Source organism: Macadamia integrifolia, chromosome 8 (genome assembly GCF_013358625.1).
Source record: "Macadamia integrifolia cultivar HAES 741 chromosome 8, SCU_Mint_v3, whole genome shotgun sequence".
Taxonomy (NCBI): domain Eukaryota; kingdom Viridiplantae; phylum Streptophyta; class Magnoliopsida; order Proteales; family Proteaceae; genus Macadamia; species Macadamia integrifolia.
The window spans coordinates 9,127,400-9,139,187 of record NC_056564.1 but is presented as its reverse complement, the minus strand read 5'-3'; the positions used below and the strand labels follow the sequence as shown (position 1 = coordinate 9,139,187).

Below are 11,788 nucleotides of genomic sequence, written 5' to 3'. Positions count from 1 at the left end.
CTATGAATGAAGTCTATACTAGTGCTCCCTTGACTATTGAGTCTCTGACTTTCCTCCATCTATGAAAAGATATGTCAATCCCTTGATTGGGGGAGGAAAGAGATATTAACACAGAAAGCCCTAGTGTCAACTGCATTCTTACGGTCCGTTTGATAACGTTTCAAGAAACGCGTTTCTGGATAGCAGTAATGGGACAAAAAGCGTTCGATAAAATTGTTTCGTTTCACTTGTTTTTAGAAAAAGAAATTAAAATTTCTACCTATTTATGATTCAAGAAACGACCCAGGCTTGTTTCGCCGTTAAACAACTCGTGACCATTCTTTCGGTTACTATCGACTTCCAGAAACATGACTTATCAAGCACCTTCAATTCCGTTTCTATTTCTAGAAACGAAAATTTATGTTTCTACATTTTCTTGAAACAAAAACGGTAAAAACATTATCAAATGGGCCCTCGGACTTAGAAGTTAGAAACACTTCCCAAATATAAATGCGCACATCCAGATATTGAAATCATCAGACCATGATCTGTCACCATTATCAGGTGGGGGTAGAGACATCTTTGAAATTGTTTTAATTTTCTTTTATTTTAACAATTTACCTTTTTTTGTAGTTATACCCATGTTCCATACGGTTCCTCCTATATGCAATCGGCCAAGTATCAAGATCGGCCTATGCTAACACAGATCTGGATCGCCTGCAACAGCCAATCCGTGTCCGATACCTCAAACCATGATCACATCACCTAGGGTCTCCGTCCTGGGATTTTCTATATATACTTCACTATAACTTAGAAGATTCCTACTTCCATCAATTTGGTGGTGAAATTGATGGGTTTCTTACGCTCGTCATGTCTCATGTGCTTAACATCCAGCTGCACAAGTTGTATTCTCTCTCTTGGAAGCGTAACAAAAGTATAACCGAGGTGGAACGACATGATCTTGTATCGGTTTTGTGGGTATTTAGAGTTGATGGGAGTACCAAGTCTAATCCATCTTACCTTGAGGAATAGAATCACTGACGAGCATCCTTTGTGTCCTTGGTCCCACTTTGAGTTGTCATGAATCATGATCTCAGCTAAAGCTTTATCCAAGGAGATAGATAATTGGAATTTCTACACAGAATTTAGATTTACTTATCATTGGTTCTCTCCTCTTATCTTTGATAAATATCATTAGCTCTGGTTTCACATCATGGTGTATGGAGGCAGGTAGATTAGGCTATGCCGACAATCGAAATGAGTGTGAGACGAAGAGTGGCAACACAAGCATTTCAATCACCATCTGTGACCAAATCAGAATATGGGAGCAAACCAAGATGGAAACAAACAACACTACAATGGGAGAGACATGTTCAGCATGATGGCTATCAAAGGTAAAATGAGCAGAATGCAACAGATATGTAAACACCCTACCAAACCCTGCAGTGAAAGGAGGGGTGTTTGGGGGTAGGGATTTAAAAAGGCACACAAGCAGCATCAACCGTGAAAGCAGCAGCCATCTAAAAGGGTCTTCAACTGTCCCCTGATATACACAAGGTTACTTCAAAACCAATAATATAACAAAAATGCTCAGGAGACAAATTGTGAGTCTTCATAAAGCAGTCAAAATACTAATCTTCCAAAATTGTTCACCCTCCTAATAATGTTGTTCCCTGAACAAAAAAAGAGTCCATGTAACAAACTTCTCATTTGCACAGCACCAATGCCAAAGTAGAGGTTTTACCCGCAAAAAAACCAAGTATTCGACATCTTCAATGAATAATCCCTAATGTTCTCATGCTCTGGATAGCCAGAGATCTAGCAAACCCTAACAATGAGTGAAAGATATTTTCAACAGGTTGGAAGGACAATGAGGAAGCAGCATTTTGTGAACTTCATAGTTCATCTTAAGCCACAAGGTAGGCAGACCAGCTCAACCCAACCATTGGATGGATACTAGCTAAGACATTAGATTAGCCAAATGTCAATGTTGGACTCAACCCCATCATTTTGTCACCATGTATTGAACTTTTACCCTTTATTTTCAGCTGTAAAACCAATGACGATTTTTTGGAAGGGCCAGGTATTTCTTAATTCCCCAACTAACCGTGGGAAAAGGAGGTAACCACTAAGGTCTAAATCAATTTCTGGGCCACAGTGAAGAAGAATCCCGAACATTGATCACTTGAATCACAAGAAAATTTTGCATTGAAACTTAGAAATACAGAATCACTTTTCCATCTCCTAAAATCCATTGACCCTTTGCATTTGAAGTTGCAAGTATCATTTTCGAATAGGGGTTAAAGTGGATGATGCCACAATCTTAGACCAGGCAATCATGGATTTATAGGACTAAAACCATCAGGGTCAGAGGAAGCTGCGGTATTTTACGTTTGCAGCATTGGGTGGGAGCATGAGGTCAGAAATAAACAGTAGAGATTTTGAAATCTATTCACAGCCTTCCTTGAGACCTTCAGGGTCAGAGGTAGCCGCGGTATTCCACGTTTGCAGCATTGGCTGGGAGAATGAGGTCAGAAACAAACAGCAGAGATTTTGAAATCTATTCACAGCCTTCCTTGAGACCTTCAGGGTTTGCTAATAGGTAGGGTGAAAATGATCATCAAAATAGCTATTTTCACCTATTAGAACTTTTATCTAAGGAGTAAAAAGAAGAGACTGAAACAAGCAGTCAGAAGATTTTTGCTGAGGGAAAGAGGGGGTAGGGTGGAAGAAGAAAAGTTCCATGTCGCATTGTAGAACATCATAACAAGGCAAACATAAGTTGTAATGCTTAAATGAAATGGTTGTTATGTAAGACTTTTGGAAACCTCAGAAAGTACTGAACATGAACTTGACTAGTGACACTATGACAGGTTTTTTGGCCATCCTCTAATGCATGATGGGACTATAGCCTAGCATTCAGAAGCTAACCAAACCACTAGGAAAAAAAAATAAAAATTGGAGCCTGTAAGTTGGTTGATTCAACCTTTTGCTAGGGCATGGTACGATCCCACTTATGGTGGACAGCATGGCAAATGAGTGTCAATTTATTGACCCACATATTGGTCACAGGCTTATATGATTTGAGTAGATTAAGTCATTTAGCATCTTAATATCACCTATGGCTCTAAGGGTACTACAGTAGGAATACCATAAGATAGGTAAATTCTGTTTCATTTCATGCTATTATAGTTTTTTGTCACTAACTAACTTTGTTTCATTGGTTAACAATGCTTTTGGAGCATCCAATAATGCCAACAAGGAGTAACTGATTTATTTTTTCATTATTATTATTTTTCTTTTGGGGTTGGGGGGTGGGGGGGAGAGAATAACTACCCATATAATATTATGAAAGTACCTAACTCAAATAAGCAGTCACTCAACTCCATAGTTGTCAAGGCGCTGCCTAGGCATCCAGGCGCCAGTTGCTGGATGACACCTTCTGTTGCCTAAGTGCTGCCTAGTTGCCTTCTTGGTGTCGCCTAGACAACCATGCTCCACTGACTTCAAATATTACAACTAAAGGATTATAAAAGCACCCATTGAACAATACATGCTGCAGAGTATATTAAAGATTTGAGTATTATATAACCACAGAAATTTAATTTCTGCTCCCTCTTTTTTCCCCAGTTGTCTTTTCCCTTCCCCCTCCAGAAAGTACAATGATCTACACCTCATCTACAAAAACATAACAATTTGACTTGTAATAAATTAAAAAGATCTTAATAACTTCTGTATGATATGATAATAATAATTGAATCTTTTCCTCCACCCACTGCTGCCTAGAAATTGATGCAGATACTAGGGTCCTGGAAAGCAAAGCATCACCCAAGTGTTAGCTAGGTGATGCTTTGACTACACTGCTGAAAAGATGAATTTATTAAAGTGGAAAAGGGAACTTCTTTCTAAGAAATAAACTATTGAAGAACTACTGATAGGTAAAATAAAACTTCAGCCATAGATATAGCCTACAGTAAGGCAAATATCTAATTATATAGAAAAGCAGATAGGAGCTAGGAAAGAAATAACCCATTACAAGCCTAAACAAGAATTGTGTAGATTACCAAACTCTGTGTACTACCTGATACAAAGCACTTCTCTGTCCACACACTGAGTCCAGTTTCTGAAACTCTGCTCACAACCTCAACATTGCAGAGTCGCAATAGAGAAATACTCTGAAAAGAAGAGAAAGAGGATCAAATTAGCAGAGAACGAAGAAAAAGAAAAACTCAGATAATTTGCAATCTGAATTATTTCCAATCCCTCTAAAACAAAAGTTTCAATTTTAAGTTTAGAATTAAAGTGACAAGGAGAACAGAAAAAGGCCTTTCAGAATTGAAACCATGATGATCCAGATTCAATTAAAAAAAAAGCCAGTGAGAAGGTTTACCATAATTCCCTTACCCTTATGCATTTCTCATGTACTGCTCAGGAACTAGTCAAAGAGGCAACCAACGACCCTACATTGTTCAATTCCCAACTTCACTAGTCCTTCCAAAATTTATTGAACACCCAATATTTAAGGATGCCAATGATCTCCATTATGTCTACCAAGCTAAATCAGTTCTCAAGAAATATCCAGTGTCAGATGAGTGCTACCTATCACCCCAAGAATCCCAAGTTGTCTCATAACATGAAAAACACTCTCACCATAATGAAGGTACATAAACCTGCTCTTTCAAATTTTGTGTGGCACTCTCAGTTGGAAAACCTCTAACAGCACCAATTGTCCACTGTGATATAATTCCAGCTGCAATTGCAAAACGAATCTGCCTCTGCAACACATCTTGATCTTCAAACATCTGTGGATAGGTCGTCAGCTTTCTCAAGATACCAGCCACAACAGCATCACCAGAACCAGTTCTATCGCAAGTAAATGGTGTTATAAGCACATCTTCTGTCCCAATCACCACTCCATCAAATGATGGAGCATAGTAATGAATTCTCAGTGTTCCATCAGTCACAAACAATAACTTCATTCCATCATGCCACAATGGGGCAATCTCCTCCTTAGTATAATGATAATAATCACGTCGGTCCTTCGTTTGCTCAAAAGATTCGGCGTAGTATTGTGGTTTGTAATTTCTTCGCCTCTCATAATAGTCTTCATCTAGAAGAAACTCTAGCTCTTCCCTTGATACCTCAATGATATTAGCCTGGTTCCATGCCTGCTTGATCACCTCCCTTGTTTCATCACGAGATCTCCACAATTGCAAAGGCAAATTCAAATCGAAAAATATAAGTCCCCCAAATTTTTTTGACGCTCTAATGGCTCTAAACAAGGCAGATTTCATAGATGACGTTGTAAGAACTTCTGAATTAAAATGAAAAATTCTGGCCTGCAAGGAAATTAACCAGAGAAATGATGAAAACCAGTTTAGTGAAAAGCAGCAAAGCAGATTAACAAACCAAAGTTCTAACAATTCTGCCTAGGTCCAATATCGTTCAAAAGGATACTTCTAAGAAATGTAACCATAACCAACACTAGTTCTTGCTTACCTCTTTTAGCACGGCCAAGTCGACTTCAGAGCGTCGAAAGGAATCCTCTGCGCAGTCCCTCACAGTTTCCGCCTTCATCTTCCCGTTCTCCAACTTGAGCTTCATATAGGACGCTGCGGTCTTCACCTTAGGATCAAACTTCACAGCACGCGTCTGAACCTTCTCTTTATTCATGGTGTAAACCAACTCATCCCCAAAATTATCCTTCCCAACCTTCCCCATGAACGCGGCTCGGCCCCCAAGTCTGACATGCGATATGGCAACATTCGAAGGGGATCCGCCAGGAGCCCTGACGAATTCCGGAGGTTTCCACTGAAGCATCTTCCATTGGGAGTAAATGTCAGGATGCATCCGTTGTTCGGAAACCCTGACCGTCGGCACAAACTCTTTCTGTGCTGCGCCAAAGCAACAAATTAGCGGGGGATAATCATAAGAATCCATCCCATCGTCATAAGCATCTTCTTCTTCTTCCTCCGTTAAAATTGCAGCTTCTTTCTTCGTTTCTTCTTTTACATCTTTTACATCCTTTACTCCTGCAGCTCCATTGTCAATTTCTTGTTTCTTCGAAAGGCTTCTTTTTCTTGTAGGGGCTGTGGTGGAAGCTGAAGTTGAGGTTCCCTTCTTCCTGCCTCTGCGAGTGGTTTTAAGCGCATCCGGAGCACCATAGTCACCATTAACAACTGCTCTTACAGACTCTATTCCTCTAGAATTACGCAGCGCCGGGCCTGCTTCGTGAAAACATAGATTGGAGATAACACCAATGGTCACTGAGTTCCGAAGCGAGAGAACAGAGGAGAAAGGAGATTGGAGATACGAAACCGTAAGAAAGGACGTGGGTAACTGATATGCTGCCATGACTCATGGGAGAGAGGAAGCCTAGAGGTTCTTCATCATATCAGCTTCTTCGTTCTTCTCAACACCTCCATATCTCGGTGTCTATCTAGATTCTAGTGCGGGTCACTCGCTTTTGGCTCTTTCCACTGGGTCTGTTTCTAATGACTATTTTACCCCTTACTTTTTCCTCTTTTCTTTTCCAAGAAGCGAATTTTTCGGAGAAATTGATGGCAATTTTGTGACTAAAAGAACCTCTCTCCTGCGAGTTGGATTTTAATTTTCAATTGGTAATTCACATCCCTCTTCTTCGACCTTGTGCGACTCGAGCTGTGTTTCTGGAAGCAAAGCGAAGATCTGAGATAAGCTTTCAGCGACCGATCTGATCTACTCAACTTCACCGCCAGGTAATTCTTCTCTCTTTTCTATCTCTGTGATCTGCGAGCATGTGTGGACAATCCCGTAGATAAAAAATCTAAGCAATTCGATTACCCGAGTTGCAATTACAGTTTTAATCAAGAAAAACCCTAGTTCTTCTCTCTCTCAAGTTTCAGATTTCAAGTAGAGGAGAAATAAATTGAAACTCCAATATCTCATTGTTATACTAATCTTCTGGAGGAGATTCTCTGGTAGGAAACTAGTTTTGCCCATTCAATCTGACCACGATATCCAAAAGTGAGTTGCAGTAGGTGCATATTTCTGTATTCATAGTTTTCTCTTGCTTTCTTCTATGCTGATCCTATTCATCCCCAATTGCCTATTCGTCATTTCGGGTTATGGATCTCATAATATATCTTTGGTTGGATGATGCTTTTCTTTCGTCTCTGTTCTCTAATTCGGCTTTGGTCTTGTCTTGATTTCCCTGCTTACGATAACATGCTTCAGTTTGTAGGCGCATCAAAGATCCCAAAATGTTTTTTCTAGTACCGATATCTTAGGGTGTTTATGTCCTGCAACCTATTGAACCTTATTTTTCTTGATTTTATTTGCTCCTAGCTCATTCGTTTTCCAGACATCCTGTATTAAATAAGAATTTTTGTTTATGACAACAACTGACTAAATTTTTTACAAATTATTATGAGTTGATGCTCCAGTTATGATACCTGATCTCCCAATTTCAATTTTATCAAAATGCTTCAGTTTGTTGCTTTTGGTGGTTTTTTCCGAATGCTTGTTTGCTCCCTTGGCCTCTTTGGATTCTAGTGAGAGGCTGCAATGCAGTTGTGTTTGTTTTACATCCACATTCAAACTGTAATTGAAGCTTAGTGGTGCCGCTATTCAAATGAGCCTGAATTAATGGGAATTTTTAAATGTAAATATAAACCAAAAGCTGGGTATATCAACTAGGAACCTAGAGTAAAAGCTAGAGTGCTTAAACTCTCACAATACTCATACTGAAAGTTTGACATTTTTGTGCGTAATACTATGAAAGTTTGATGACATGAAGAAGGGCTTGATACCCACTTTCATTTGAGGTTGGAGTTTTGAAGTAGAGCCTGAATCCCCCCCCCCTCCCCCTTTTCAATCTCTCTCTCTCTCTCTCTCTCAAGCTAATGAATTTGGTGCTGAGCATTTCTTCAATAAGGAGGTGGTGAATATTTCACACCTACATCACAAATCAAGTTTGAGCCCCAAATAAGCATGGCATGTGTAGAAGTGTGTGAACGGTTAACTGCCATGTTTTTTTCTTGGGGGAGTTAAAATTTTCTATGGATTCACTTTTCAGCATGCTTGTTCGGGGTGAAACTTTACGGTTGAGGTGGTGGTTGACCCTCATCACATGGACCCACCACATTTGTTATGTTGCAGTTAATGATGGTTCACTAGGCCTTGGATGTTTGGATGTGTGTGCGTGCACACACACACACACACACACACACACACATTTATTATATATTTCTTGGGGAAAAGGAGCCTGAAAGGCAGCGTGGCCCCTGCATCCAGATACAGGGGGGAAAAATGACCGCCCTGCCCCTGTTGATGCTTCCACATGCGCTCTCCTATTGGCCCCCCACTGGCACAGGGCCACACTGCCTTTCAGGGAATCCTCTCCCATATTTCCATTTTCTGTTTATTCTATCAATTTACTTGATTATCGATCAGCTTCTTTTGACTGAACATTAGCTGCTTGTTTAAGCCAATAAAGGTTCTGTGACCAAATTTTTTGTCCGATGTTTTGAAAAAAAAAAAAAGGAAGAAAAAAAGTAGTTGTAGATGAGACCCATCCATCCGTCAATCCACTAAATCTAAGACAACTACCTAGTTGTCGAGCCTGAAGACCCATTTATTTGTCTGTAGCCCAAAATCATGATGTATAGCCATTTCTTTGGGACTTATCATACCCATAAATGATACTAGCTTATGTATCTGTGTATGGTATAAATTTTTACACCTTCCTGTATGTGTAGCAACTGAAGCTCATTTATATTTGGAATGTCTTTTTTATGGACTAAATTCAGCTAACATAGGCCAAGGAATCATATATATTCAATATGTCTAGGACTCTAGTGGTAATCGCTGGATAAGGTTTAAAAAACAGCATTATAGAAGAAGGAATTTTGAATTCATGAATAGAGTTTTAACCGAGTAATCAACGTAAAACAAGTTATACAACTTTAGGGTTCCAAATTCAATGAAAACTTGACAGGATGAAGGGGGATGGATGGTTGTAGCTTGTGGGGGTGGGTGGGTGAGGAAAACATATTCTCCCTTGATGTTTTGATTGTCTAGATTGAGTAGTTGCTGTGATATCTTAAAGAAATCTCAGTTTTGATGCCACAACTTGTTGAGTACAGTCATTATATAGGCTCAGATAAAAATCTCTCTTTGTTGGACTTGGACTACTATGAATTAACCGAGTAAATCCAATTGGTCTACAAATTAATGGTAATAGCAACCAAATATTTGTTGCCTAGGATTTATGATGATGGATGGTGGTCAATTGCTAGATGTTTGTTGAAAATTTGGGATTGAGTAAAAAGGTTAGATACTATAGATGGTGATTGTATAACTGAAAGATATGTACAGCCAGCTATATGATTGGTTAGCTATATGCTGATTCTCAATTTGAAAGTGAAAAATAAGGATTGAGCTGAGTGCAGCCATTAAATAGAGAGAAAGATATCTCCTAGGCTTGAATTACTATGACTTAACTGATCAAATCACAATGGAAATCACCTAATTTCTTGACACCCTGCTTAAAACAATTGATAAAAAATAGCATCCAACCCCTGAAAATTAAAACCGAAACAGTTTCTTGATGATTTATCGCAAATGTATCTGCTGTAAAGTCGTTAAGTTTTAAACCATTAGATCTTCTAACCACCATATTCATCACTCCTTGCTACGAACAAACCACCATATAATCGCGGTTGCAGGACCCAAGAAAACATTCTTCCATTTGTGAATTTAAAGTGAACTTGTTCATAAATGTGACTACCTGGGGGGGGGGAATAGAAGGAGCATTCAGGAAACTAGTAAAAGAAAATGAGAAGAGAATTGATATTAATGGTAACAAGTTCTTTCTTACAAGACTTGGATATTGAAACCCGCTTTTGAATTTTCTTATTGTGATTCCTATCTATTTGAGGCATCTTTCAATTCATATGCTCATTGAAGGTACTCGGCCAGTGCTTCCTACTGCCATATCTGATTAATAATGTTCTTTGCAGCTAGACAATTGCCTCATAATTGCTGTTAATTTTTTTATCAAGCAGGACATGGGTTTGTGGACGTTTCTGGAAGGACTTCTTCTCCTTGCAAATGCATTCGCAGTACTGAATGAGAACCGGTTTCTTGCTCCTAGAGGGTGGAGCTTCTCTGAATTTTCTGGACCCAAGGCGAAGTCACTTAAGGGACAGGTTATAGGGCTAATATACGCGATACAGTACATGAGGTTACCTCTCATAGCACTCAATTGCCTCTTTATAATTGTGAAACTGGTGTCTGGGTGAGGTTTAACTTTGGATGTTGTAAGAGATGCAGGCATGATACACTTTTAACTGTTTGGCTGTTTGAGCAGTGTAAGGAAGCAGACATGACATATTGAATCATTTGGCTTTTTCATTGTTACAAATGCAGACATTATACATGTTGAATTGTATAATACCGATATCATACTGGTTCAGTATGGTTTTTATTTGGTACAGCTTCAGTACATATATTTTTGGTAATTCGATATTTTGGTAAGGTATTTGGTATCGTTTTGTCTTATATATCGATACTTTACCGCGGTTTCTGTATGATAATATGGTAACATTTTGGTATTGATATCGAATTGACAACCTTACCTCTAGGTGGATCCACAAGATGATTTCCCCATTGGGAGAGTGTAAATGTATTTTTTTCCTATTGTATAATATTAACTAGAAACATATGGTAGTACATCAACTTGGATTCGTACATCAACCTTCTCGGCTACCATTAGCTTGCAACAACCTAAATTGTTCAGGATGGGTGGTCCGTCTCATCAAGTGATCACCTATTTGATCCGCTACATCATCTTAATGAGATATGCACCAAGACTTAAGGTGCATTAGATAACATACTTTTTTGGGAAAGGAATAAGATAATTGCAAATCTTGTAGTTGTAGTATGAAGAGGAGTGAAACTTATAAAATAAAAAGAAGGGGAATTTGGTCCATGTATCTTCATTTCTGTTAAGGAAGACATTTCTGAATTGTTATATGAGAAGATGTCATGTATTGATCATGACTGAAATTTGGTGTTCTAATATTTAATCAATTCTGATTGACTTTCTCCTATCCATGTTGGTATATTGTCAATGAATCCATTTCTTCCAAGGTCAAGACTATATAAAGATGTGCATTTTTGCATTGATGAAGGAAGCTCACCATGAAAGTTGTTGTTACCAACTACTAGAATACCTAGTGAAGCTAAAAGCCCGATAGATTGTTATGTGCTAAATCTAATACTTGCAAGTGTTTCATGTGCTTCCGGTAATCAGGGAGTTCTCCTCATAAACTATTATTTGAAAGATTAAGAACACTCAAACTTGTTAGTTCACGTATAGATGAAGGAATGTTCCCATTTACAAAATTCCCTTGGAGCAGCTTTTCTCTTTCTGCCATTGGCAGCATTGGAAGCTTTCATGATAGAATCCCTACCTGGGATTTTTCTCAGAAATTGAGGCATTTTCACAGCTACTTGTGTTACGTAACCATTAATGTTGGGTGGTTTTCAAGGTGGGGTGTGGTGATGGGGCTTGACAAAGAATACTTTTTTTTTTATTCTATTTTGCAAAGAATACTGTTTGATATTTTATTAAGAATTTCTACAATTTAGTCTAATATGGATGTTTGGATACGATGTATGTCAAGGATATGATCTTTGTAGGTACTATGGCTAGGGTAAGTAGGATTTCTTAGTCTGTTGAAAGTAATATGGATTTTTTTTTTTGGTAATATTCCCTTTTATAAAAAGGCTTTCTAACAGTTGTTCTTATTTTTTTTTTTTTTTT

At 38.5% G+C, this 11,788-nt stretch overlaps 2 protein-coding genes across 9 annotated transcripts in view; one reads left to right on the top strand and one right to left on the bottom strand.

The window, feature by feature from the left end:
* LOC122086631 (fructokinase-like 1, chloroplastic) overlaps positions 1–6,451 on the bottom strand; it is an 11,649-nt gene extending 5,198 nt beyond the window's left edge. For 2 of the 8 annotated variants that reach the window (XM_042655586.1, XM_042655584.1), the window contains exons 1-3: positions 5,479–6,451; positions 4,384–5,318; positions 4,061–4,154 (exon numbers count right to left, since the gene is read on the bottom strand). In XM_042655586.1, the coding sequence (XP_042511520.1) occupies positions 4,626–5,318; positions 5,479–6,333 (1,548 nt within the window). In that variant the 5' untranslated portion in view covers positions 6,334–6,451 and the 3' untranslated portion in view covers positions 4,061–4,154; positions 4,384–4,625. The other 6 variants (XM_042655588.1, XM_042655582.1, XM_042655585.1 and 3 more) reach the window with 6 other exon arrangements.
* Positions 6,452–6,559: 108 nt separating this feature from the next.
* Positions 6,560–10,508, top strand: LOC122086633 (protein transport protein yos1-like). The gene is made up of 2 exons (XM_042655589.1): positions 6,560–6,716; positions 10,026–10,508. Exon 2 carries the CDS (start codon positions 10,029–10,031, stop codon positions 10,260–10,262), a length of 234 nt encoding a protein of 77 aa, XP_042511523.1. The 5' UTR covers positions 6,560–6,716; positions 10,026–10,028; the 3' UTR covers positions 10,263–10,508.
* Positions 10,509–11,788: the final 1,280 nt, after the last annotated feature.